The sequence below is a fragment of the Amphibalanus amphitrite genome, unplaced genomic scaffold (genome assembly GCF_019059575.1).
Source record: "Amphibalanus amphitrite isolate SeventyFive unplaced genomic scaffold, NRLGWU_Aamphi_draft 000153F_arrow, whole genome shotgun sequence".
Lineage (NCBI taxonomy): Eukaryota > Metazoa > Arthropoda > Thecostraca > Balanomorpha > Balanidae > Amphibalanus > Amphibalanus amphitrite.
Genome location: NW_024881648.1, coordinates 880762 through 907151, shown reverse-complemented (window position 1 = coordinate 907151; position 26390 = coordinate 880762). Strand labels below are relative to the sequence as shown.

General features: G+C 51.4%; 2 protein-coding genes across 5 annotated transcripts in view; one reads left to right on the top strand and one right to left on the bottom strand.

The window, feature by feature from the left end:
• Positions 1-73: 73 nt before the first annotated feature.
• On the bottom strand, positions 74-14671 carry LOC122383040 (terminal uridylyltransferase 4-like). Of its 3 annotated transcripts, none has more exons than XM_043369119.1 (16): positions 14594-14671; positions 13662-14200; positions 13170-13286; positions 10916-11102; positions 10490-10640; positions 9582-9768; positions 9103-9256; positions 8610-8798; positions 8126-8379; positions 7629-7776; positions 7127-7317; positions 6534-6752; positions 5728-6175; positions 5344-5438; positions 4934-5066; positions 74-1028 (listed from the first exon to the last, which is right to left on the bottom strand). In XM_043369119.1, the coding sequence occupies exons 2-16, from the start codon at positions 14127-14129 to the stop codon at positions 418-420; spliced, it is 3552 nt and encodes a 1183-aa protein (XP_043225054.1). In that variant the 5' UTR covers positions 14130-14200; positions 14594-14671; the 3' UTR covers positions 74-417. The 3 variants fall into 3 exon arrangements, with proteins under 3 accessions (XP_043225054.1, XP_043225053.1, XP_043225052.1); XM_043369118.1 differs by lacking the exon at positions 14594-14671 and adding an exon at positions 14319-14405; XM_043369117.1 differs by lacking the exon at positions 74-1028 and having other exon boundaries at positions 3940-5066; positions 14594-14665.
• Positions 14672-19959: 5288 nt separating this feature from the next.
• Positions 19960-26390, top strand: part of LOC122383042 (atrial natriuretic peptide-converting enzyme-like) — a 44124-nt gene continuing 37693 nt past the window's right edge. Inside the window, exon 1 of one of the 2 annotated variants that reach the window (XM_043369123.1) lies at positions 19960-20297. Coding sequence is in view for 1 of the 2 variants with exons in the window: in XM_043369122.1 (XP_043225057.1) it covers positions 25627-25629 (3 nt within the window). In the remaining variant the exon portion in view is untranslated. Of the gene's footprint in view, positions 20298-25345; positions 25630-26390 lie in introns of those variants that run through there. The other variant, XM_043369122.1, reaches the window with a different exon arrangement.

The following is a 26390-nucleotide window of genomic DNA, read 5'->3' as shown; positions in this document are numbered from 1 at the left end:
GCATTTCACATAGTAGCGCGTATTGCCGCTGCTGTCCAGAGGTTACCGTCTTACCACGAAACACAGCTCGTGATGCTCATCTGGTTTGTATTGCATCAGCGTGACTCAGAGCCATAAAACACGCCAGAGATCACAGTAAAAACCGGATGGTCAATTGATGGAAAAACAACAAAAAACGTTGTAAAAAGTTCACAGATAAAAGAAACCGTTTCAACACCCACGCGCATTTTAAATAACATTGTAAAAACATCGCACCGCATGCAAGTTTACACTCTGGAGATAAAACGCTCCGCGCACATGTCTGTGAGCGCGGCACTAAGGCCGTCGGGACGGACGCAACGCCGGTCTCCTTTGAACTGAGCCGGACACGGCGCCAGCCCCCTGTACTGGGGACGGGGACGGCGCCGCTCACTGGGGTCAGCGGCCCGGCCAGGGCGGCCCCCAGGGCGGCGGCGGGCCCGGCCACACCTGCGGCCACGGGCCCGGCTGGCGCAGCTGCGCCAGAAGCGCCTGCGCCAGGTCGGGCGGCGCCAGTCCCGGCGGCGGGCCCAGCGGCCGCGGCCGGCCGGCCGGCGGGCCGGGCCGCGGCGCCGGCTGACGCTCCAGACTCTCAGCCGTGTGTGTACCGGGCACCCGGCGCGGCCCACCGGCGTCACCGGGTCCGGGTCCGGGTCCAAGGGGTCCACCGGGTCCGGCGCCGCCCAGCAGCGCCAGAAGATGAGCTGCCGCCGCCGAGTTTGGGTCGGCCATGAGCGCAGGCGCCCGGCCGACCAGCAGGTGCTGCTGCTGCTGCTGCTGCTGGGGATGGTACTGGTGCTGGGGCGGCTGCTGGGCCGGGGGCTGCTGGGCCGGGGGCTGCTGGGCCGGGGGCTGCTGGGGCTGCGGCTGATGCTGATGCTGGGGCTGCTGGGGCTGCTGCGGCTGCTGTTGGGTCGGCGGTGGCTGGACTCGCTCCTGACGCGGTGGCGCCGGTGACTCTCGCGCGGGATGGGGGGCCCGCCTCTCCACCGGCTGGTGGTGCTCGTCCTCTGGAATAGCAGCAGCGAATTACACGATGAAACGTCGAATCGCACACACAGAACATGAGTGTTTACGGTGTTCATTTCGATTGAGTTAAAGGTGGCTGGTAGCACTCGTGACAAGCGCCACCTAACGACCACAGATGACAGGTGAATGCAGCGTACTCTGTATCGCGTCCACACTTCCACTTCAATTCGTCGGAACTCAGGCGTGCATCTTATTATGTCCCTGTAATCTCCGTTGAAAGAGATTTACAAAACGAAGGCATAACGGACTTAAAGATAAACGGTGAAACTAGAGGTCGTTCGCTATGCTTCAGAAAAAGGAACAGGAGCACCTACAAATATCAACTTCTACCGCTATGATTCCACCTCTATTTATCATCAATAGAAATCATAAGTTTGCCAGATAAGCAGTGTTTTTGTCACCGATGAATCACGACACACATAAAAGCAAAGAAAATCACTGTCAAATGTAATGTGCCGATAACTGACATTTCTCTGAACTGGTCTTCCCTGGTGTTTGCGCGGAATACAGCGCCGACTGTTTATGTCTCTAACGCTGACACACTCGAGTGACAGACCTTGGTCGGCATGTATATTGTATATCGGAGGCCAGTCTCTGTACAGATGTGTGTGCCTCGCACTCAGCTGTATAAACTCGCCCTCCTCGCCCTCAGACCGTCCTCTGTAAGTGCCCATGACTGCAGGACGCAGACCTTCAGCCATTGTGCTCAGATTTACACATGACAATGACATGTATTGTATTGAGAGTATATGAGATTCCACGATAAAAAATTAGCGAAAGTTACGTTAATGGCGTACCGGTTTCGTATGTTCACTTCGTCGGCGCCGTAGTTTTGATGTTTCTTATTGTGGAATTTCATATACTCTCTCAATACGATACTTGTCCATGTCATAACTACACATGCCATGTCTTTGAGGGTGCTGTACAGTGGATTGACGCTGTCGTAGCTGAGCAGAAACATACCCTCCCTGCTGAGAAAACATGTGCAGGAACAGAGGATATACAGCGGAAACATGTCCCGCTGAGGAACCCTGTGCAGGACCAGATGAAATAGAAAGGAAATATGCGCAGGATGTAGAGTAGTCTATTGCAGGACCAATCCGATCGATAACTACTGGGTGTGGTCGCTAGGACATAAGCTCAAGCTTTGTTTTACACAAAGAACAAAGCCTGTAGGGGCGGGGGGCTCCCACATGCCCCGCCCTCTTCAGGACAAAGAAACCCCGCCAACCATACTTTGACTGCACATTGCAGTCTGTCAGGAGCGGAGACGGGAACACGATAACAGCAGAAAGTGTCGGGGACCGTACTCACACCGACAACAGCAGAGGACGGCGGCCTGCTCAATCACCGACTAGCCGATGTTTTCGGCTCGCCGTGTGGCAGTATAGGAGTGGTGTGGGCAGTCACCACGCCTTCCGCCTTCACAATGGCAGAGGTCCTGAGGTCCCAGTTAGATAGAGGGCACACAATCCGTATCCGACGAGGTCGACGTCGAATCTACCGAGCGTGGCATTGTGGCAGGAATCCGACCATCTGATGCCTTCGTTCAAACATTCAATGCAAACAAATCGCGGGACTGCGGAAGCATACGATGTTATTGCTTTGTGAGAAGCGAGACTGAGCCTGGATTGAGACATTATGGACCCGCGAAGGCCAAACATAGCCCAACAGTCCCATGGGTGGTCTGGCCTGCTGATCAGACCCGTGGCCAGCGAAATCGCCCATCTCGTAAGCAGAGACGGTGCTACGGGGAACGCACAACTGAGATGTCTCCAACACTGGATGAAGAGAAAACAGGAAACGTCCAGCTCCCTGGCAGCTCTCTACCGCACGGCGGAAGGGATATGACATCACCCCGTTCCACAGAGCGATACGCCATGTGTGACGTCACCTCTCAGCAGCCACCAGATGGCAGCAGCGGTGACGGTCGGGGCGACGGGAGGTGTTTGTGCGCACCGGTCCATATTCCGGCCACACCCGGCCGGCGCAGTTCAGAGAAAGGTCGAGACGGCCGCAGCCGCAGCCGCACCTCCGCTGGTGCGGGGCTGTGGGAGATGACCGCGGCCTGTTCTGTCATTGTGTATTTGTAAAATGACGTCTCACGTCAGCATCGGAACAAGTGAGTGGGCGCGAAGGCTACCGTTAGGCGTCACCGCCGAACAAACGCAGTCGGTGAGGCCGATCTGCGTATGAGCTCAGATAAATAACAAATACCGAGCCTGCGCAGACAGAGGAATCATTCTAAGAGAAGTTCCAATGTTTGTGCGAGCTCGTTTCCGCTCATGGGAACGTCCATATGTCTGCGACAGGAAAGATTTTAGAGATGGAATACAAATTCATGTTCTCGCGCAGACGTAGCCATTCGAGGCCGCTGATCAGTTTTGGGAATGTCAGCAATAAGCTAATTTCTCTATGAATTCAGTGTGGGCGTTTTGGGTGACCACCTGTCGTCGACATGGCCAACGAGGGCAGGTAATAAAATCCTGACACAAAGTACCATCATGGAAAGTCGGGCGAAAAAAAAAATGCCAAAATTTTGCGCACTCATACACGCCGCCACGGTTCGGGCCACCCACTCGGTCCAGCGACCGACGTTCCTTCTCATCAGCTGGAAACCGCCGCCCTCGGGAGCATTATAGTCCATCGCCGGAACATCCCGGACCAGGATTTCCACTGAAGGAACCCCAATACTTTCCAGCTGAGGCATGAAACGAGTCGAAATCGTCATGGGATGCGAGTGTTGTTCCCTTCGACAGTGCTGCCGCTCAAGACACCGGATCTAACTCGTCGCATGCCTGTAACCGTGGTGAGCGACAGTGCAGTCCAAAACCATTATTTAAGTTCAGAAGACTGAGAAGTCCGACACCGCTGTTCCAGCGAAAAAGTGCATATGGATCATGTTTGTATTCAATTTCTAAAACATCTGTCAAGCAATAACAAAGCGATAACGGATAAAGCCTCGTCCCCAGTCGATTCACCGATGATTATGATGGGATGCACATTTTCTGGGACGTCACTATCGATTTCAACACAGCACCATCAAGTTGCGGCCTGCCGTCCGGGGGTTCTGGTGCGGCCGCCCTCACCCGCCACCAGTAACCGCTCCGGCCGCCGCCGGATACTTTAAGTCGACTGTTGCCTCTGCGCCACTCGCCGGCGCCTCTCCGGCCGGCCCCGCCGCCGCCACAGCCGCCCAGCGCGCCCGGCAGTCCCGCACCGACCCGGGACAGATGGGAGGGGGAGAGCCGCCGCGCTCACACAGAGGCGACGTCCGCGGCCGGCGCCGCGCCGCCACCCTGTCTGGAGTTGTAAAAGACGAGCGTGCTCTGCGGCTCGGGCTGCTCCGGCGCGCCCGCCGCCGGGCCGGCCTTGTCCGGTTTCCGGCGGCGGGTACGATGCCTCTGTCTTTTCTTGGCGGTGGGAGCGGCCGCGGCGACCTCAACTGCCTCGGCCGCGGCCAGAGCCGCCGGCGACACAGCGCTGTTGGGACCGGCATCCCCGGTGGACGCAGCAGCGGCGGCAGCAGCGGCGGCAGCAGCGGTCACAGCTGCGGCCGCCGCTGCTGCGGCCGCCGCTGCTGCTGCTGCAGCGGGGCTGACACCAACGGCCGGCGCCGCGCCGTCCTGGCCTCTCCTGGCCGAGGACTTTGGCTGGGGTCGGGCCGGTCCGTCTGGTTTGGTCTGGGGCCGGGCCGGACCGTCTGGTTTGGTTTGGGAGGAGGCTGGACCGTCGCCTTTGGTAGGGGAGCTGGCAGGGTTGTCCCCTTTGGTCGGGGAGTGGTTCGGACCGTTCCCTTTGGTCGGTGACCGGTTCGGGCCCTGTCCTTTGGTCGGGGAGCGGGCCGGGCCGTTGGGCTGGCCGGGCGCCTGAGGCGGCTGTTTACCTGCGGCCGGAGGTCGGCGGGGCCGGCGGCGCGGACAGTCGGCCGCCCAGTGGCCGATGCGGCCGCACGAGTGGCAGCCGCCGGCGTTCGGCGGCGGCCCCTCGGATAGGTAGTCGGACGACATCAGGAACGCCTGCCCAGACACACAGACACACACATAGGGACGTCAGCGGGAGGGGCCGCGTCCCAATGTCTCCGGACGTCGTGAAACGATACATGGAATATGACACACTGATACAGTTTGATCAGTAGATAAATTTCACCACAAATGACTGTACAAGCACACTTTAACCTCATGAAATCTCCGTAATAACTGACGAAGTTTGCTGTTCGTATTGCCATTCTTCCGCGGTCTGTGTGCCTCTGTGGATTTCTATGTTGATGTTGTGTCTCTATTTCAGCGTACTCACCCTGAAGTCCCTGTATCCGTGCGGTAGGGAGTTGGGGATCGGACGCATGTGGTGTAGACGCCACAGCAGGAACGTCCGGCGGATGAACGACGCCACTGCCGGCACAGAGCAACACGGTGTCATACGGTGACACAAAGGAGTCGCACGGTGCCGTAAGGGGATAGCCAGTTACACGATCACACTGACCGTCGAGCACAAAGTAAGGGGCCGTTCGCTTCCCAACAGGAGCAGTGGCGCTAAGCTTGCTATGGAGTGAAGCACTCTGCTTAAGCAAAGAACTTCACCACGGACAAACTGAGTGATCATTGGACATCAACGACACGCTTCTGCATGTAAGACGCATGCAGCCAACAACCGCAGTCACGGCCCGCCCAGTCCACTCACTTTTCCGCCGCACGCCACCTCCCAGGTTATGCGACAGCAGGAACGGGTCCTCGATGGCGATAAACGAGCCGTTCCAGAGCTTCTCGAACTTGCTGAGCACCTCCATCCGGCGGATACACACCACGTTCCGCTCAAAGTCAAAGTGCTCGCCGTAGAAGCGCAGGAAGCCGATCCACAGCTCTCCGACCGAGCAGGTGTTGCGGCCGGCGTCCGGCCAGAGCTCTCTCAGCCGTCCCAGCTCGGTGAAGAAGGACACGTCGGCTCCGTCGACCAGCCGCGGCCGCCGGCTGTCGGCGTCCAGTTCCTGCAGCACCGGCAGCACGGCCGGCTTGCAGCGCTGCAGGTAGTAGATGAGCAGCAGCGTGTACGCGTAGCTGGAGAGGCTGCCGCGCGAGGCGTCACAAATGTCGCAGATCTTGGCCATCAGCTTCACCATGTAGCCGAGTATCTGTCGGGCGGAGGAGGAGGTCAGATGGGAGGGGCTGATCGGCGGGTGCGGGGGACAGTGAGGGGACAGTGACTCGGAGTAGCGTGGACACTGCACCTCTTGCCTGCCGCAGCAAGGAGAACGATGGGCAGCCAACGGTGGACAGGGAAGCCTACCACACCGGCTCGAAAAGCATATCGGAAACTAGTCATCGCAATGAAATCTAATGTGTATCAAAGTCATCTGCTTCCTCAGAGTTTATCACAATTTTCAACTAGCAACAAAACGGCCAACAGCAGTCTAGTGAGCCTTCCTCCACGGTTACCACCGTGCCGGGCCGGCGCCGACGCGCCCTCCCTCCCCCTCCCCCCACACTCACCCTGGCCCGGCTGTCCAGCTTGGCGTACGTGTGCAGCAGCAGTGTGTTGTGCTGCGCCAGCGTATTGTACAGACTAATGTCCGCCTCCAGACGGGAGCGGCGGTCCGTGAACTTGACGATCGGCACCTTAGCCGTGCTGATAGGGATGACGTTGTAGATGAACCGCAGCCTCTTCAGCGTCTCGGCCAGCTTCAGGATGATGTCCGGCTGGTCCAGAGACTGGAGGGAGAGGCAGACGGTCAGGTCGAGGAAGGGTTGGCCCGTTGGACACAATGGGGGATTGTGAGCGGAAATGGATGTAATTGATCAGACATGTTTAGCGAAAACGAGAGGCACGGTCAGACGGGGGACAGGCGGCGACAGCCATAGATACAGACACTGAATGGTAGGAGCAGGCTGGTGAGCCTCCAAACGAACACCAGTTTATCGGACGAACAGATCTCATGATATTCGTCCACCCCTAGCCAGAAGTCATATCTCAACTCTAACATCCCCCAGCCTATGCCATCCATCCTAAGTCCTAACCCGCTCCAAACTAGTCCAAGACCACCCTGATCCCCCACCTCCCGGCTCCCGCCCTCTCTCAGCGTCACCTGCGGGTCCGAGCAGTCGTCGAACGTCAGGCAGATGTCCAGGTCGGAGTTTCGGAACCCGAAACCGTTGCACGACGAGCCGAACAGGGTGAGGCGCGCCGACGGGAACGCCTGGTGTCGGATAAAGTCCTCGATTGTGCGCAGCATGTTCTCCCGCACCTGGTACTCGTGCGCCGGCGGCGCCCAGTCGCCTGGAGAGGGGGAGAGGGGGGTCAGAATGGGTCAGAGGGTCTGGAGGGGTCAGAGGGGGTCAGAGGGGGGTCAGAGGGGTCAGAGAGGGTCAGAGGGAGCGGCTCAGTCGCTGGGGCGACTGAGAGAAAGATGACTGAAAGATACAAGCAAACAAAGAGGCTGAACAAGTATATATTTCACACGTCTATCGCGAGGTCGAATTCAGTTAACTCAATGATAAATGTAAGTAATATTGTTGTAATATACAACATACTCTGCAGTGGTGACACACGCTGAGTCCCTCTGGTACCATACGGGCGCGTATACTAACTGAATACGTCGGAGCAGAGCCTGTCGAGCAGCTGGACTTGTTTGGCGGTCGGCGGCGGCAGCTGTCTGGCCGGAGGCACCACCAGAGTGGGACAGTCGTCAGGGAGGTGGTTGGCCTTCTGGCAGATGCTGCATACCACCGGCATACTCTGAAACGGGGGGACACGCCGTCAGTGGGTAACGGGAGGGGCGGAACACGCCGCCGCGGCCGGCATACTCTGAAACGGGGAAACACGCCGGCTAGTAAATACCCTACACTTGACAGAATGAATACATGAGTTCTCGTTCCTCTATCGCTCGTGCTGACCAGCCCCAGTAAGGTTAGTGACACATCATCAAATATGATACCAGTGTCACTGAGCAAATTAATGAATGTGCATTGTGCATTCATGAGTGAAAGAATAAATGTGCATTGCGCAATGTCATAGACTTGTTGCATTAATACCATGTAGATATGACAATGCACATGCATGTTAGGGTTTCTTCTCCTCGTCTCACCGCCTCTCCGCAGAGCAGCTGTCGGTTGAACTGGTACTGCATCTGCTCGGCGCTCAGACCCTCCAGCAGAGCGGCCAGCCGGGCGGCGGCGGCCGGCGGCGGGCCCCGGCCGGCCACCAGGTGGATGGCCGGCCCGTCGGCGGTCCGCGGCACCCCGAACAGGAGGCACGCGGCGCGCAGACGGTCCAGCATCACATCGGCCACCGCCGCGCTGCTGATGCTGCGACTGATGTTCCGCTTACTCTGCACAGGGTCTGGCGGGGGGGAGACGGAGGCGTCAGGCCGGGAGGATAGGCACGGCATCACGGGAGGTCGGTCGGACACAGTGTCAAGGACAACAGCGGTCCGTCAGCCAAACGAGTAACCCACACAAACTAGTCTAATGCCGATACTCCGAGGTATGTTCAGTCATGGCAGGACAAAGACGGTCATCTTAAACACCCACAATATTTAGCGTGTCGTTCTATAACGTGGATCGCCTTACCCTCTATGGAGATTTTCTTGCTGTTCCAGCCCTTGTCGGCTCGCGTGACCAGCTCTCGCTGCCGAATGGAGACCACGGCGTCGCTGTCGGACAGCTCAAGAGCGTAGAAGCGCAGCATGCGCAGCCACAGGGTGCCCAGGTCGGATGTGTTGTCACTGCGCCACGAGCCGCAGGCCGCCGCCGCCGCCTCTGCAACCGCACACACAGGGCATGGGTAATGAGCGTCATGCAGTATCAGAAAGACATCTACAGACGTCAGTACAAATGTGAACAATGTTGAAATTGCTGTCTACATTTTTTTACGTCAAAAACTCAACTTTACAAGTTGAGCTGAATATTTTTTCAGTTAAGTTCGCGCCAAACAAATTTACAATAAGTATTAATTAACACTGCACATGTATTCATAAAAAGCAGACCTTCCATGACGAGTCCCTGTCTGTCATCTAACAACCCTCCCTCGGAAACCTATCCCGTTGCGGTGCCGCGTCCGTACCAAAGTCGAGCTGGTCGTCGTCGTTGTTGGCGCCGACCATCTGGTGCAGCGCCGGCAGTACGGGCGGCTCACACTGCTGCAGGAAGAAGATGGTCATCAGCACGAACGCTGACGGCGGCAGCGAGCCCGCGTGCGGACGGTCCATCTCACATACCTGAAACAGAGGCGGAGGGGCGGTGTTATGTTACTGAAATAGTTCATCTTTCATTTATCAATCGAACGAATCATAGGCAGTGTCACACGTCTGATGTGCCTCGTCCCGCATACCTATTACCTACATGCAAAGTAATCTTCGAACATCTGGTTGGTAGTACTAGTCACTAGAGCTATCGCGATCCTTGGCGTACTTTGCGTGTAGCTGTGGTTGTCACAACTGTGTCCGTTCATGCTATGACACCCAATACCGCTCCGCACACACCCCGCCCAGCGGCGACCCGCCTCCGTCCCTCGCCCCTATCCGCTCCGCTCGGCTGGGTTACCCTGGCCAGGTGTCGGAGCGCCACTGCCAGCGGCGCCGCGCGGCCGTCCAGTCCCACGTACAGCTCCACCAGCCGGGCCAGCAACACGTCCCGCTCGGCGCCCAGCGCCAGCTGACACCGCTGGCCGCTGGACGCGTGCACGCAGCCCACGTGCGGCGTCCAGCTCGTGAAGTCGTGCTCCACATCTCTGGCGGGGGATGCGGGGGGAGAGTCAGAGTCAGAGTCAGAGTCAGGAGTCAGACAGGGGAGCGTCAGGCGGGCCGGCAGCAACGGAGGACGGGTGGCTGAGTACAGGCAGCGTTAGAAGGCTGGCTATGACACAAAGACACCTGGGTCAGTCAGTCTGAATTACGGTGACTGGAATTGGCTGGTAATGTAAGAGTTACTAACTTTGTGAATCAAACAAACAGGAGGTGAGACTAATGAGGTCCATTATCTATCAAGAGCAGAATGGGTGTGCAATTTTCAGCAAGGGTAAGAAAAACTTCCCGTAAGAACGATAGGACATGAAACCGTACATATGCGTTATACTATCGGTCCGCCTGAATAATCGGTGCGTCACCTCTAGCATAGCACACTGTTATCGTTGCAGACTGCAGTTGAGTGCATGATTAACTATCAGCACCCACTCCCACCCTGAAGGGGCACTTGGACTGGTCTGGTGACCGCGGTATCAACAGCAACCATATCAACGATTACGCGCGGAACAATGCACTTATATGGCGCTCTGTAGCCTAACTCAGTCGCCACTGCCAGCTCAGCGTCTGCCTATGACCGGGTCGCTGCGATATGGCCCCGGTCATGACTGTGCATCCGTCCGTCTGGGAAGGATGCAGATAGGGCAGTCCAAAGGTCGGGGAGGGAGGGAGGAAGGGGTACAGCCGCACAGAGGGGGACGGTACACTCACGTGAAAAGCTCGCTGTCCTGCAGCGTCTGTATGGCCTGTGTGAGCTGCGCGGCGCCGCGGCTCTCCTCAGCCGGCAGCAGAGCCAGGTCCAGCACCGAGTCAGTGAACCCGCAGCCGTGCCGGCACGAGCCGTATACCTCCAGCGAGCAGTCTGGAGGTGTGTAAATAAATGTCTAGTTACTGGGAATAAGGTCCACTTCAGGCCAACCGCGAGTCCAAAGGTGATTACATATTTTAGACAGGGAAATGCGCCTCTGAAATTAAAGGGCAGAGGTAAAGTCCACACACAATTGTGACCTCCACGTATCGTACGTCCCCCTTCCCATCGGTCTCGTACCCCTTTCTGTAACGTTCCGTGGCGCAGCTCGCCCGGTCCGCACCGTGTCCTCAGCCTCCCTCCCTCCCTGCCTCCCTGCCCACCCTCACCTCCGCCCTCGCCGAGTCCGCGGCGCAGCGTGTCCTTCAGCTGGTCGGCCACCGCGCGCCGCTCCGCCAGCCGGCCCTCGGTCAGGCCGTGCTCCCGGTACACCTCAGTGAGCAGCGCCGTCAGACACTCAGTCTGCGCGGCCGTCGGCTCCGGCAGCGAGTGCACCGCCGTCAGCTCCTGGTGCCGCTGTGGGTCAGATGGCGAGGTAAGCAAATGTGCCGCTTAGGGTCAATGGTCATACACAGATGTCAGCTGCTTGTGCCGCTGTGGGTCAGATACAGAAGTCAACGACCTGGTGCCGCTGTGGGTCAGATGGAGAGGTCAGCTCCTGGTGCCGCTGTGGGGTCACATACAGAGGTCAGCTCCTGGTGCCGCTGTGGGTCAGAATATGGAGAGGTCAGCTAATGGTGGGGTCATACAGACAGAGGCCAGCTCGGTGCCGCTGTGGGGTCAGATGGAGAGGTCAGCTAATGGTGCCGCTGTGGGTCAGATGGAAAGGTCAGCTAATGGTGGGGTCATACACACCTGGTCAGCTAATTGTAGGGTCATACAGACAGACTGACCTGTTGTACTTTTAGTAATGTCTTTAGTCTTTACTATTTTCTATATTTCTTTGTTTGCATTAGTCGACTACAGGCCTTGCATTCCACTTACAGTGGCGGCCATATAGTAAGCTAGGTGACACAGCATACGCAAATGAAGCTGAAGCAGGTGCGCTCCCTCACATGTGCGTTCCCTGAGGACCAGCAAACTTACGGGTGTCCGATAAAACGGAACACGATGATGCCAACATGTCAGCGGTGGGTGTATGTTGCAGGAAGCAATTACAAAGCACAGGGATACGGACACTGAACCCTGACTTCACAATTTCACAGTATTCTCAGTTCTCACGACCGAACGGTAAGTGGAACAGCCCTGTCTGTCGAGAGCGTCTGTTGGGGACTGCTTGTCCGAAGAAAAAAATGCCATCAGGTGGAAGCAGTCGATCCTACTGCGAAACACAGAGAAGGAATGAAAGATCAGCCTGTACTGTGGAAAGCGTGACTTAACCGAGCACATACCAAAGCGGTTCGGGAGACAAAATATATGATCGAGGCTGGAGCCATCCGCCTCGGAGATCGATGCCAACTGCATCAAAAAACAATGCTGCGTTCACTCGAGCCGCAAAAAGTGTTTTTTTTTGGGGGGGCTGCACCGCTGCAAACAAGCAACAATCACATAACTTAACTATGGCAGCTCACTTTAAGCTTTGAATGACGCTTCCACTTCTTTCCTTGTTTCACTGCTTTTTCCCCCAAGGAATAAAGAACGGCAGTCTGTAATCACAGAATCGCCGGCGATTTATCAGCAATACCAGCGTGCCCACCTTCTGACATGGCCGAGTAACGAGCTATCGACCGGCTAAAACGCGCGCTGTTTGTTGGCGGGTGACCGGCCGCGGCTGAGTCATAACCCGTGCGGTGTATAGAACCCACCCGACGGGGCGGGGACGGGTGGTGGTGGGGGCCACGATAAAACGGCCAAACTTGTAGAGGATATGGAGAGCCGTGCAGGTGCGAAAACCCTGACCCCATTGCATATCGCGAAAAATATGTTTATCGTAGGCAGAATCCACCCAATACAATGATCACCTGATCCCAGCTGTAAGCACCTGTCGTAGATAGCGGTTGCCAATGCCACTCAATGACGATAAAGTTGAAGGCACTGAGCTCAATTCGCTCTGTCGCTCGATATACAACATATATATGAAATGTATGACAATCGATGACAGCGGTGGCCTTTAGTTGGTGGAACTAGTCGCAGCCAGATGAACTCCGTAAAGTCGACCGATCGAGTGAAGACTATGTACTTTTTTATTCTCCCGACAACCCGGATTATCACGACCGGGCTGCAGAAGACGACAAACTATATGCAACAAGTTCTGCTTCGTTGATCGATCTAAAAAAACACTTCAAACAAAATTCAAAGAAAATGTAGCTAGCATATTGTCACACAGCTGGTCTATAATCCGCTACCTACTGAGAAGATTAAGCAAAACGAAACGAAATAACCCTTTGCCCGGTCACTGTTACCGCCGGATCTCGTCCCTTTCCTCCTCTGACTTATTCTTCCCCGACTGACCATTGCACGCGGTCCTCCCTACTAACTCTCCCCGTTCCCGACTGACTCGATCTCGTCCCTTCCCTGCCGTAACCCGCTCTGCCCTCCGACCGACCCCGGGTCCCGAGACCGACCCCAGGTCCCGCGACTGACCCGGGTGCTCTCTGCGTGCCGCTGCTCGCTGACGTGTTTCTGGACGGCCTGCAGTGTGTCCCAGTGCAGCTCACACACACGGCACACGTACTTGGCGTTCTTGTGGTGTGACGGCGGCTGTCGGGCAGAAGGCGAGCGGTTAACACAGGGATAGATGACGCCTAACCTTAGGTTGTTTTAGCAGCGTGCTATTGTTACATGATGAGCCATCGCCTAAAATGGTTATGGCTAAAAGGCAGGTCTTGCTTTGAATGGCAATGAAAAGACCACAATGGTTCAGCAAGGTAAGGTATACAGCAGAGTTACTAAGGCATATATGACAGATGATGCCTAGTAAGCTGAAACCATAAGAAACAAATAAATGACATGAATGGCATCTGCAGCTAAATGCATACCTTAAAATCACACAGAAAACCATAAAAATAACCAATTCAGGATACATGTATAGTGTATACACACATGGCATTATGGAAAAGATTGAACACATTCTACCTTTTTGATTTGGTAGATATGGTAGGTCTCCATCATCTTCTTTGTGACTCCCTGTGGCCGCCAGTGCTTGGTGCCCATATCTTTGGCGATGAGGTCCGCAGGGAAGGTAAGAGGCTGCTGCTCTGTGCCTGCCGTGTCCGGTCCCTCCGGTTCCACCGGCTCCCAGCGGTAGATCAGCGGCCCGGAGTCAGTGATCACGGGAGCTTCCCCGCCAGTCTCCGGCGGGGGCTGCTGACCCTCTCTGCCCTCCTCTCCATTCTGCGTCGTATCCTTGGACCTGCTCTGAGTGGACCCCTTCCTACTGTCACTCTCGGCTCCATCATCGCTGGGTGTCTGCTGGGGTCTGGCCTCAGATTTGCCAGGCTCCTTTGACACTGCCAGAGATTCCAGCTGGTCTGAGAGATGGTTTTCATCCACTTCACCATTGGTCACTGCCCGACCTTCTGAAGGCGCAACGGTCTCATCCATAGTTAACAGGTAAAATGTTAGAACATAGTGCTTCCTCAGCTACTCATTGTGGCGTCCCATCACAATCATAGCTGAAACATAGCCAAACAAAAGATCATGGTAGGTATGAGCTTACATATTATATACAGTTTTATAATTTCAGTTAATGGTCACAACTTTTCATTGTTAGGTAACTTCCTGCATACCTACCTCCATTTTGATTTCAATTGTTTATTACTTGAGTTGATTTGTGAGATTTTATATAAACATGGATTGGCAGTAGCTAAGATAGGTAGTTGAATAGGAATTATAAAAAAATGTTCCCCTTGAAACAACAAAGGATTAGAAAAGAAATGTCAATGCTCTCATTTCAATTTCTAGGCTAAGCTAAAGCTAAAACAGGAGACAGGAACACAGCCAACTGACCACATAATACATGTTTGCATCTACATATCATCTAATTGAAGAAAAAAAATTGGTCTCACCGTGATCCCACTCCTTAGATCAAACCGCAACAGCCTCCTGCTGGCACCCAAGCTGGCACCTTCCCCAGTTTTGTGTTTGTTTCCGCTTCCGCTCTCTCTCAGCTCAAGGATGCATAAAATGTGACTGATAAGACCTAAAACGATGCCAAAAAAGCACAGCCCAAACCAAAGCCTAAAACGCTGAAGCGCTATTTCCTTGCACGCTCCTCCATGAGCGAAAGCGACATGCGATAGGCCGGATAGGCCTATTTATAAAGGCATATTTAAGGCCATCTAGTGGGCTTAGCAAAGCTGCGAAGTATCATTAAAAGTTCAATGTTCTCGGATAGGTAGGTAGGGGGTAGGTACATGAGCAAGTAAATGTGCATCACGGAGTTTACTATTCGCTCAGCATTGCAATCGTTATGCGTATTTAGGTACCTACTCTGCTATTGTATTGTATCCCCGATCAATGTGTCAAATATTACCTGCATTTTGATGATTTAAATTTTCACAAATGCAGCGCCCGAAATTACATAGGTAGCTACCTATTTTTCAACTTCTCTCTGCCTCGCCATGTCCAGCCATGTCGAACATACCTATAGTCCAAGGTTCCAACCTTGAATCTAGTAAGATTCTGGGTTCCAACTTCCAACAGCACTCGATAGGAGCCTCTTCGGTGATATTAGTTACAGGGCTGCGGAGTCGATGGATTTTCGGCGACTCCGACTCCGACTCCGACTCCGGCTTTCAAAAACCAGCTCCGACTCCGACTCCGACTCCGGGCAGAATTGTCGACTCCGACCGACTCCAACTCCCGACTCCGACTCCGCAGACCTAGCAGGGCTGCGGAGTCGACAGATTTTCGGTGACTCCGACTCCGACTCCGGCTCGGGTTTCTAAAATCGACTCCGACTCCGACTCCGACTCCGGTCACAACTGTCGACTCCGACCGACTCCGACTCCGACTCCGACTCCGACTCCGCAGCCCTGATTAGTTATTAATGCGATGATCACTCGTCATATTTTATCTTACATGAGTCATGAGCGACCAGTAGCGGCGGAACACCTTCAATTAAGGGGGGGGGGGCACTGCCGACTTTTGGTCCCATTCTTTCCATGCAACGCCCATAGGGCTAATGTTAACCCTCGCCGGCAGAGGAAATGTTTTGAGTCCTTCGAGGGCACAAGGGGGTTGGTACGACCCCCCTCGCGTTTGGCCCCTGATGGAGCTAGAGCTTCGCGGAAAAAAAACGAGCGTGTTGCCCGTCACAAGAGGAAGCCAATGATACCCAATTTTAAGGTCCTAGGTCATCGGTTGACCTTTAAGGTCAGGTTAATGACCCAAAAATCGGGAATATCGGGACCTGTTAAAAAGTCGTAAAGTGTGGCTGCTAATAGGTTTTTTGGGGTGATGATCACGAATATTGTGTTAGTTTTTATCACAGATGATGTCGTTAAGCGTTTAGACCAGGTCGGGTCAGGTCAGGTCAGGTCAACCGGTAGGGGTCGTGACGGGTATATTCATAGTACCTGTCATCCACCTCTGACAGCTTCGTTACATGTTACGAAGGCACCAAAACTACTTAGTAAATGTTCAAATGGCTGCTAAATTCGAATTCAGCTCCAAAAACCAGCCTAGAAACATGTAAAACTCGAAAAAGTGAACCGAGGTCACCAAAGGTCAATGACCTGACCTGACCTTCAGGTGACCTTGACACCCACCCTAATGCATGGGAACAACATCAAATCACATGTTTGAACGTATGAAACCACGAAAAACTTGCAAACGCGCGGCTAATGCGAGCCGACCTACGCCGAATCGCGATTCCGGCCAAACATGGTCTCGGAAAGGAGGTCACAGGTCAAAGGTCATTTGAGTCAGGATCATGAAATTTTCAGGGTAGGTGTAAAATTGATCAATGCGAGGGTACTGAAAGTTTCGTTGCGATCGGCCGCTTTTTGCGCGAGTTATTCGCGAAAAATCTTAGGGGGGGTTGCATCTACCCCTCCCCTGTGCCGGCGAGGGTTAAAATGCCAAAATCAAAGGGGGGCACGGTGCCCCGGTGCCCTCCCAGTTCCGCCGCCTGTGCGAGCGACTGTGTTTCCTAAGGTTAAATTAACATGTCATTACACTGTAAACCAAATTGACAAGTCTTGTGTAATATAACCAATCATCTCTTGGTATGTTTACCAACTGATACTTTTCAAACAAGCCGTTGTCTGGTGCATTGCTTGTCAGGTGACAACTACGAGTCAATAGTTACTATGCACACCAACTTCTCAGTATCCAGACCAACTCTACATTTGTTTCAACGTTTGTTTCTTAACCAGTTTTGGAAACTTGTTGCCGCATGGTTATTTAACCAGCGCCTAACTTGTACTGGTCAGCTGGTCAGCATACACATGGTCAGCTGCGCCCGTGACGTCAGACTTGGCGGACCAATCAGCGGTCGCCGTCCGGCCCCGGCGCGGCGGTTTCAAACCGTTCAAACCAGCAGTTGTCGCGCGGCCGCCGTGCAGCATGGATCAGCGACGAGGGCTGTTCCAGCATTTGTGCAGTAAAAAGTGAAATCTGTGAACTGTGGTGTTCGTGCTGTGAGTGAGGCCCGCTCTGGCCTGCGGGACGCACTAATCGTGCCTATACCCGCGGTCGAGACGCCTCCCTTCCCCTGCGCGCGCAATGTAAGTGGGCCAGACCTTTGCATGCACATGTGAGCAGATGTTTTGCGGTCGGTGTTTTTTATATATAAATACATTTATTTGCCTTTAATTCAACTCTATGTATTTTTAACTTAACTGATAGACATATATGGGCTGTAAAAGCTAATCTGGTTGGCGATCATGATTTATTCGAATTATCTGCGTGATCGTGCAACTGCCATGATTGTTATGGTCAATGTGGAAATATTCGTCATACGGGCATGTTATACTTCTGGCTTGATGCGATGCACAAAACCATGTTCTTCCACATACGCAGCAGTTCTTGCTTCAAAGACTTATATGCTGACGGTGCACGATAGGTATACCTACCTCATGCATTTACCACATCCATTCGAAAAAATGCACTTGGAATTGTCTCCAGTCAATAGTATTAATCACATACTACGTGATGTAGGTACGTGACCGTAATAAATACTAATGATTCCAGAAACTTCCGAATGGATGTGGTGTATGCATTCATCGATTATATAACCCATCAGTATTTCGTTTCTTGTCAGCGCAAGCCTTTGAGCAATAACTGATGCCAGTCATGGTTTTGTGCACCACTTCCAGCCAAAAAATGACCTGTCCGTATAGAAAATATTTCCTGAATCAGTATCGTGGCAATTGAAAACGAACGCGAATCGTAAGTTCTTAAGGTTATCAACGCAAACAAAGCGATTGTAAGGAAGAACAAGTTCGAACTGAGCGTTAGTACACTTACTTGTTGACAATTTGTAAACTAGCAATGCCCAGTCAAAGGCTAGTTCATCAACAAACCAGGGGTTGTTGAACCGACAAGGAAACGGCTATACCTATCCAGAAGTTGGTAGGTTTACAAGGCCCAGACTAGTACTCAACAAGGTGACGCCTATGCGAATTGGAACCAAACTTGTAGACAAACTGTTAGTTTGTTGGCCGACAAGCCTGGGGTTGGTGAATCGACAAGGTATCGACAAGGTGACGCCTATGCGAATTGGAACCAAACTTGTAGACAAACTGTTAGTTTGCTGGCCAACATGCCTGGGGTTGGTGAATCGACAAGGTGACGCCTATGCGAATTGGAACCAAACTTGTAACAAGGAGCCAACTTGTAGATTTGGTTTACAGTGTAGAATGACCGGTATGCGGTGTTTGTTAGAAGTGACCGTTTATTGAAGTTAACCGTTTACTTAAGGGTCCTTGTTCATTCATAATAATTATTGACCAAGAGTATGTACCTAGAAGCTACCGCTTTTAGGTAGTTATAGGTACCTACCTGCAAAGTGAACTTTTTATTTCAAGAAGCTGATTTTTCATAACACCGTTAACTGATCCAAAATGACTTGTTTACATAGGCGCGGGAACGGGGGGCAGTGGGAGCAGCTTGCCCCCCCCCCCTCCAACTCTGGGGCCGTGGGGGCGGTGCCCCCACAACTTTGAGACGGAATACCGCACTTTTTTGCAAATGTTTTCTTTTTTGTTAAAAAACCAGTGGATGAAAAATAAGTGGCCTAAACTCTGGTGAGAAAGCTAGATTTGGGGTACCCTAGGTTGATTTGTATTATGGTGTGCCCCCCCCCCCCCGTAGGTATGTATATTTATAAGACTTATTTTATAAGACGTAAGTACTAAGTAGGTACAGCATGCGCACTTGCAAAAGTTTTAATTATCGGTACGTCACAGGCTAGCGGCGATACACCTATGTTCTAACAATAAAGCGATATACGAGTATACCTATCGATGGGGCGATTTATTACGGCGGGGATCTTTAACGATGTTACTCCTGCCTACATACTTTTACCATTCGAGTACTGCTGAACAAACGAAAAGGGGGGGTACTTTCTGCTCTGCACTTTTGCACACACTAAGAGGTGGGTACTTAGTACTTACTGCAGTCAGGTTTGTGCTTACACCGAGTATTGTATAATATTTCGGAGACGAAACTTCGAATCCAGAGAGGAAGCTCGCCTCGACTTGGAAGTCATCTGATATGGCTGGCGGGTGCCTTCCGCCATTTATACACAGACCCTATCTTTGAGAAGGCACATTTTAGTACGTTGCGGTTAAGCTTATGCAGTGCTATTCAACACTCTATAGACGCCACGTCTCGGGGCACTCCTAATTTCTTAATTTAGGTACTGGTGCACAATTCCCAGAAAGTGTATTTCATAAAGAAGCCATGAACGGTTGTGCCTAGCGTTCAGCAGACGGACATATGTACGGCACCGTTCCAGACGTGAGCCATCGTTCACAGTCTTTGTTAAATTCAACAGAAACTGGTAGATTCAGTGTGACATCCCCTGGACCGTGTGAGGCGCTCAGAAGACTGTTCACACTCCGCAGGTCTCTGAGCGCCACGCGGCGGGAGGGCCGCCACTGACAGCGGGTCCCGGCCGCCACTGACAGCGGGTCCCGGCCGCCACTGACAGCGGGTCCCGGCGCGCACCACGGCGCCCGTGACGCTCCCGGCGCGACGTCACACTGGGACGCTGTAGGACCGCGGCCCGTGACGCCCGTGACACGGTCCGGGCGCGAGGTGTCGGCTGGAGGGCGCGGCGCGGAGTCGGCGCCGCTCGCCCGTGACCGAGGCGCCGGCCGAGGGCGGGCCGGCGGCAGACGACAGAACGGCGTCAAGTGCCACACTGCACGCTCACAGTGGGGCACGGGACGGACGGAGGAGTCGGTCCGGCGGCCGGGGCGGCTGGGGAGCTCCCTAAGCCGATGGGAGAACATCCTAAGTCGGCTGGGAGAGTGCCCTAAACCGGCTGGGAGAGTACCGTGGTAGCAGCTGAGAGTGTGAATTCCGGTGGGCGGTGGCGGCTGCCGACGTATCGTGGGATTCCACGGCCCCTGAGTGGACGGCTGAGTGAGACCCCGTGGTGGACACCCGAGAGAGACTCCTTGGTGGACACCCGAGCGAGAGTCCTCGCGTGGACCGTCGAGTGAGAGCTCTCCTGCTGTACTCCCAGCGACAACTCACCGCACAGAAGTTCAGAGCACCGTACTAAATCCGGAAGCTGCACAGCAACGATATGCTAAGGTAAGTCCAAATGTCTATGCGACTAGACCGCTGACATCAATGATATAGTTATATATAAACATAATACCTATGCTTTCCAATTTTATCCTATTTATTTTAGGTTGCATCCATTTTTCACCGATGCTTTTTTTCGTAGGGTCATGCTGAAATAAAAACGAAAAATTATCGTGGTTATTATAATCAATTGACTTATATGAGTTATTGAATACAGCGTGTGAGGCATTTGGAAAGCAAGTAAAATTTAAATATCTTTTTGCGTCAACTTAAAACAAAATAATGAAACAAAATAATAGTGTTTATAATTAAATCGTCCGTCGTATGAATTAGCACTAAAAACGTGCTAATTCATAGCAATTCGTAGGGGAAGTTGGGGGAACGCCGAAGACTTTTTTTTCTGACGCCCGTAGCACGCAGGGTAGACAACATACGCTATTCTTGTTGGCGTCATTCGAGAGGCCAGTCTTTTGCCTTTCAAACATACCAGGCGCATTTGATGAATTCGCATACCGTTAAGCGCACAAACTAAAAATATCAAAGAAGTGACTTTTTCGGCGTTGCCCCGGACTGCGGGGAAAGCCGAAAATGGGAGAAATGATCTACGGGGAATGCCGACATTGATGTTTTGCCATTTTATCTCAAACTTTATCCAGAATTCATCAAAGCTGACACACGTTTCAAGAGCTTGAGGACGCGGTGCACACTGGAAGTTATAATTGTGTGATATAATAAGAAAATGCCAGGTAAATCATTCCTTATAGTTAACAGGCCGTTGTGTCGGTTGAAAGTGTAATTTGTGTGACTAAAAATACGCGTTGCTATTCTACAGCAGTAAAGTCCACGTAGCGTGCTTTTAATGCCGGGTTCACACCGGATTCCGGACCGGCAAAATTCCGTCTGCCGGGCCGGAAAAATGGCCAATTCCGTGCCGGAAAATTGAAAACTGGTGTGAACCGGCAAATCTGGCAACTTCTTTTGACCGGTCCGGCAGGCCGGAGAGCCAGATTTTCCGGTCCGGCAAAAAGTTGAAATCATCTCAACTTTTGCCTTGCCGGATAGCCACCGTTTGTGATATGAAATTAAGGCACGAGGGAAATAATGTTATGTTTCAGCGCTACAGGACCAATTTAACCAACGGTGCCCTAATAGTCTCGCGATTTTTTACGAGAATATAAAATTCAAGCGTAAATTTGACGGCGTTTCATTTTTGTTTCAAAACATTTGCAACTCAAACGGAGTGATAGCTACATTTCTGTTTTTGTATTTCACATGACTCATGGCCTTTTCAAATTATAAATTAATTTCATTGGTTGGAAAATATCCATGACTTTATAATAAAAAAAATATTATAAGGAAGCGGTGAAAAGGGCGAATTTGTGGAACAACATTGCGGACGCGCTAGTTGTAGAAGGAGCGGAGCCAGTATCTGCAGAAGAGATTATCAAGCGCTGGAGCCGGCCGCAGGACAGGTAGCACAATATACGTATTGATAACTTCCGTCGTCTACGAAGTGGAGCCAGCCAAGCATATTCTGAAATCTACATTCTACAAGACGCGCTGACAACACTTCTTTGTCCTCGATGCCCTTTTCACAAGCACATAGCAGCTCGGGAGGGTGGAGGCAGTTTTGCCATTCAATCGCAAGTAGAAGATTCAGGAAATACGATGGTACTGAATGCCAAGGATATTATCCCGCGCCCTGCTGGGGGTGGGGGGGGGATATTTGAACCCTCCCTGCGGTTTTTCGCGAACATCTCAAAAACGGCGGCTGTTTTTGGCACACCTTATCATGCATCTTTTCTGCACATGTAAAAATTGTAGACCAAGGTCACTTAAGGTCAGGTCACCAGATCACTTCAAGTGACCTCCACCTCATACAAAGTTTCAACGTCTTACATATGCTACATCGAGCGACCGACCTCTTTGAAACTCTCAGCGATTGATAAGGGCAACAATATGTACACAATTTAAATAAATAATTATCTCGGAATTTTGATATCGGTGACCTAAGGTCAGGTCAATTTTGTGACCCCCCCCCCCCCCCCATTATAAGTCGCTGGGAGAAAACTGATGCCAAGTTATGCGTTGGCTTGTTGTAAATCGTCGACATTCTACCTGAAAATCGGTGAAATTCGGCTTTTCATTACCTCTGGTGACCTGACCTTTGATTTGACCAAAAAAAAGTGACCGAATTAATTTCGTCATTAATTTTGACACTCTTTCGAACGCCGCCTTCCCCGTATCGCTACGTGGCCCAGGAGCCGAGTTAAAAGGGGGGATGTTAAACACCCCCACCAGCAAGGCGTGGAAATTTAGGACCCCCAGCGGGGCGCGGGTTATGGCAGTAGAGTTCAGTGAGAGTCAGATGACCGATTTTGAGACCCAGCCATCTACATCAGCAAGCGTAATATCAAGCTCGCCGTCTCTAATGCGCCCTGCCCAGCCCTCAATTCCTCTTTGTTCGCAAGTGTTTTTAAACCAACAACAGCCAAAGCGCGATTGAAATTTATTAGTGTCTTTTTGTCGATACCCAGCCCGCATGCTGTAAATGTTAAATTGTATTAATCTTGCTAATATACCTACCAGTGAAGTATGGATGATTTTCGGTTGGGTGGAACTGCATCAGGGACTTGTAAAGCCGTCACACAAGTATGTTCGATTTCAAAATAATTCGCGAGATTGCTTGGTACCTACTTATCGTACTTGATGGTTGATGATTATGACATTTCCGGCTCGACTTTCCGGTTTTCCGGTTCTAGCGACTTTTTTGACATCTAGCGACAATTTCAACATTTTGGTGCCGGCCCGGCAGACGGAATATTTCCGGACCGGAAAACCGGTGTGAACCCGGCTTAACACGTGCGTAATCGCACGTTTTCGGCATTACCCCAGCCAGCCATACTTTCATTTGCAGGCCCATAACTTTTCAACGTGCTGTATAAATTTCAAATAGGCAGCACACTTATGCAAAGACATGCTAAAGATTACTTGACCGAATTGGCCAGACAAACGGTGGCATAATGAGTAAAAAATGCAGCTTCAAAGGCGCATGTAGTACAAGGGAAACGTACCTTGAAAACGCTCTTGGCGCCCTCACAGTCGAAGTATTCCGAATGACGACTCGTAACAAACATGCGATAATTGTAGTCACTTAAGCTTCAGAGCATCACTGACAGGTGGCATCCATGTCTTACGATTTTCGAAATATCTCGAATTTCGGCTTTGCCCCAACTCCGGCATTGCCCCAACTTCCCCTACTAATTATAGGTATGAATGTGCTAATTCATAGCACTACCTAGTACTTATGCATTAAACTCGAAATATACGTCTATAGACGTTGATTTTATTTCAACCTTGGGTATATTATAATCAGAACAATCAAAGATAAAATAATCTAATTTTAAAACCCGAATAGGTACTGACAGTCAACAGTAGGTAATTAACGTTTCTCAGCGTGTTTAAAGGGACCCTCCCACCTTCAAAAAAGTTAATGAATTGGCATAAAAGTGATGTCTCTTGGTTTAGAAAGAGCGGAAACGAATATCTACCAAATTTCACAAAAAAATATTCACTGGTTTTCAAGATATTAGGCTTTTACTTTTGTTTACTTTTTGGGATCTCCCCTGTTACTAGCGACTTTATTTGGAAGCAATAATTTGGCAGCCTTAAAATGCGGCAGACGTTGCGCGCAAAGCAGCGTATACCACCACGTGTTAGCGATGGTTTTAGTCTAAGATTTAAAAATAAATAGATCTCCGCTGACGTCACAAATTCTAAGGGGGCATTCCAATGCATTAGCCCCTTAGAATCCGAAAACTGCAAGTTTGAAATTCCATATCTTCGAATTAAAGCATTTTTCGATGTTGTGAGTGCCCAAACCGGTATTTGCAGGCCATGGCCACCAATTTGGCTATCTCAACTCAAAACTAATGTTAAGGTGGGAGGGTCCCTTTAATGAAAAAAGTTCGTTTAATAACCGCCTTTACCTGACTATCCAATTAGGTATATCTGAAAAGCAATATCGATAAACTGAATAATGAGAAAGATAGGAAAGAAGTAGGTATAATAATGATAGATATAAGTTATCTACGTTTTAGGTACCTACTTGGGTCACTAACTCTTGTGTCTTTTGCTTCTTTTCATTGAACATCAAAATGTTAAGTGCAAATCTTTGATTGCAACTGCCTTTGGTAACCTGATTTCATCCTAAAAATGCTAATGGCACAAACATGCCTTACACAAAATATATTTACCATATTTTGTATGCGTAATAACCGCCATATTTTGATATTTTTAGCATTGCGCACGTTCTGAAGAAGAAAAAATATAACAATGGGGTTGCCTATACTTCTGCGGGTTGACACCATTGCACCCGGCTGTCTGATTGCAAGACGCTGCCGCTGACAGACGCTCAGCGAAATGACTGGGTCGTCGACCGCTGAAGGCAAATTTATGAGCCATCCGTGAAGCACGCGCGGCTCGTTCGTCGTTATTGGCACATAAACCACGCGGCAAGGCGGCTCGTGCAGCGCTTGGCTTATTTTCACAACCATCGCCCGTTCTGAAGCATGTAAAATCTTGCGACTTCGGTATTTATTGCGAACGGTGTGCATGTTGCATTGAATCGTCTATTCATATTCAAGGAAATGCTTATCTTGTTTAGTAAGACAAACTATGATTCAAGGAAAAAATTGAGTGGAGCCTTTCCGGCTCATACTAACAAATGAAAACAAACTGCATTTACATTTATAGCACAAAAACTCAAAGGTGATAAACGATTATTTCGTAATATCTTTAATGAGACATCTGAAAATAATCCGCATCTTCCGCCTATGTGTTCCTCTATACGATAATAGTCGCCCATATCTTACGAAACCGATCACCACTGACCTAACAACTGGTCCTGCGACTTTCGTTTTCTCTGTCCTGACCGAAGGAGGGCCGTATTCCCCGGGCTGGACACTGTCGCTTTCCATCTCTGCCATCATGGCTGGTCATGTGAAAACTGCCCGGCCCGGCCTGCCGATCACGTCTGTCTCTGTGTGTGGCTGGGAGGGGGAGGGGGAGTGTCCCCACGCCTCCCGTCCTGCGTCCGGCCGCGGGGGACGCTCCGACCGCTGCCCACCGTCCGTCCGCCGGTCCCCAGTCCGATCTGAGAGCCCGCCGGACCGCGACGCTCCGTGCTCGTCCCCGGCGACCGGTGCACCCTCCCGAATAGGGTGCAGGGGGCCGGCAGGGCAGTGGTATGGTGCTGCAAAGGCGTCACCGCAGAAGGAGGGACTTCTGACGCGATCCGTGTAACTACCGCGGTGGATTCTTATTGGATATCGGCATGGTGAGGAGAGGACGGGAAATCGAGCGTAATAAATGTATCATGTATTTGAAACAATTTATTTCTAATATTTATATAATCAAACGTTTTTTATTATTTCTATGTCTTTACATAATAATTAATCAACTACACACATACTTATTTGCTCTCTTTGGCATTTATTTACAAGGTAACTGTGCGTAAGTAGGTACTGGACTTAAGCTAGTCTATCACAGGTATGCTTTCTTATTCATTCACATATGATTTTTGGATAGGTACCGTTTAAATGTTAATTAAGTTTGTAGAGACGCCTCGTTAACAATACTCAATTACGTGTTAGGATATTTTTTTATCTATATCTGTGTTAACTGTTAAAGTGTCCATGATAAGCACCGCGGCTCTATCACATGCCTGTCATCTTTGGATGCTGTGTCGCCGTCCTTCAAAGCTGCAATCTGCACCAAATCATAACGAAAAAAGTCCACGGACGCCTTTCACTTGCAGCTGGTGCAGATTTTTAGCATGTATTAACAACCGACAACAATTGTCAGTGGTACCCAGTCTCATGGCTCGAGAAAAACGTTATAGCTTAGGTCTCTGGCTCCGCGACTGTGGTTTGTGGATTTCTATTTAAATGTAATGTTACGTAGAAGTGTCTATGACGATAAACGCTAACGCCATGGCATTGGGGTGTCCGTTTATTTTAAGTGGTCTTGCACACGTATGAAGTCTGTATCCGTCATGCCATACACTCACTTTATGCCTACCTCTTTCCAATTAAGAGC

Coding starts and splice junctions, on each gene's coding strand:
- LOC122383040 (XM_043369117.1), bottom strand. CDS start 14,129: ATGGATGAGACCGTTGCGCCTTCAGAAGGTCGGGCAGTGACCAATGGT. Junction 6,753..7,126: donor ACGACTGCTCGGACCCGCAG/GTGACGCTGAGA, acceptor CTCTCCCTCCAG/TCTCTGGACCAGCCGGACAT. Junction 5,067..5,343: donor ACGGATACAGGGACTTCAGG/GTGAGTACGCTG, acceptor GTGTCTGGGCAG/GCGTTCCTGATGTCGTCCGA.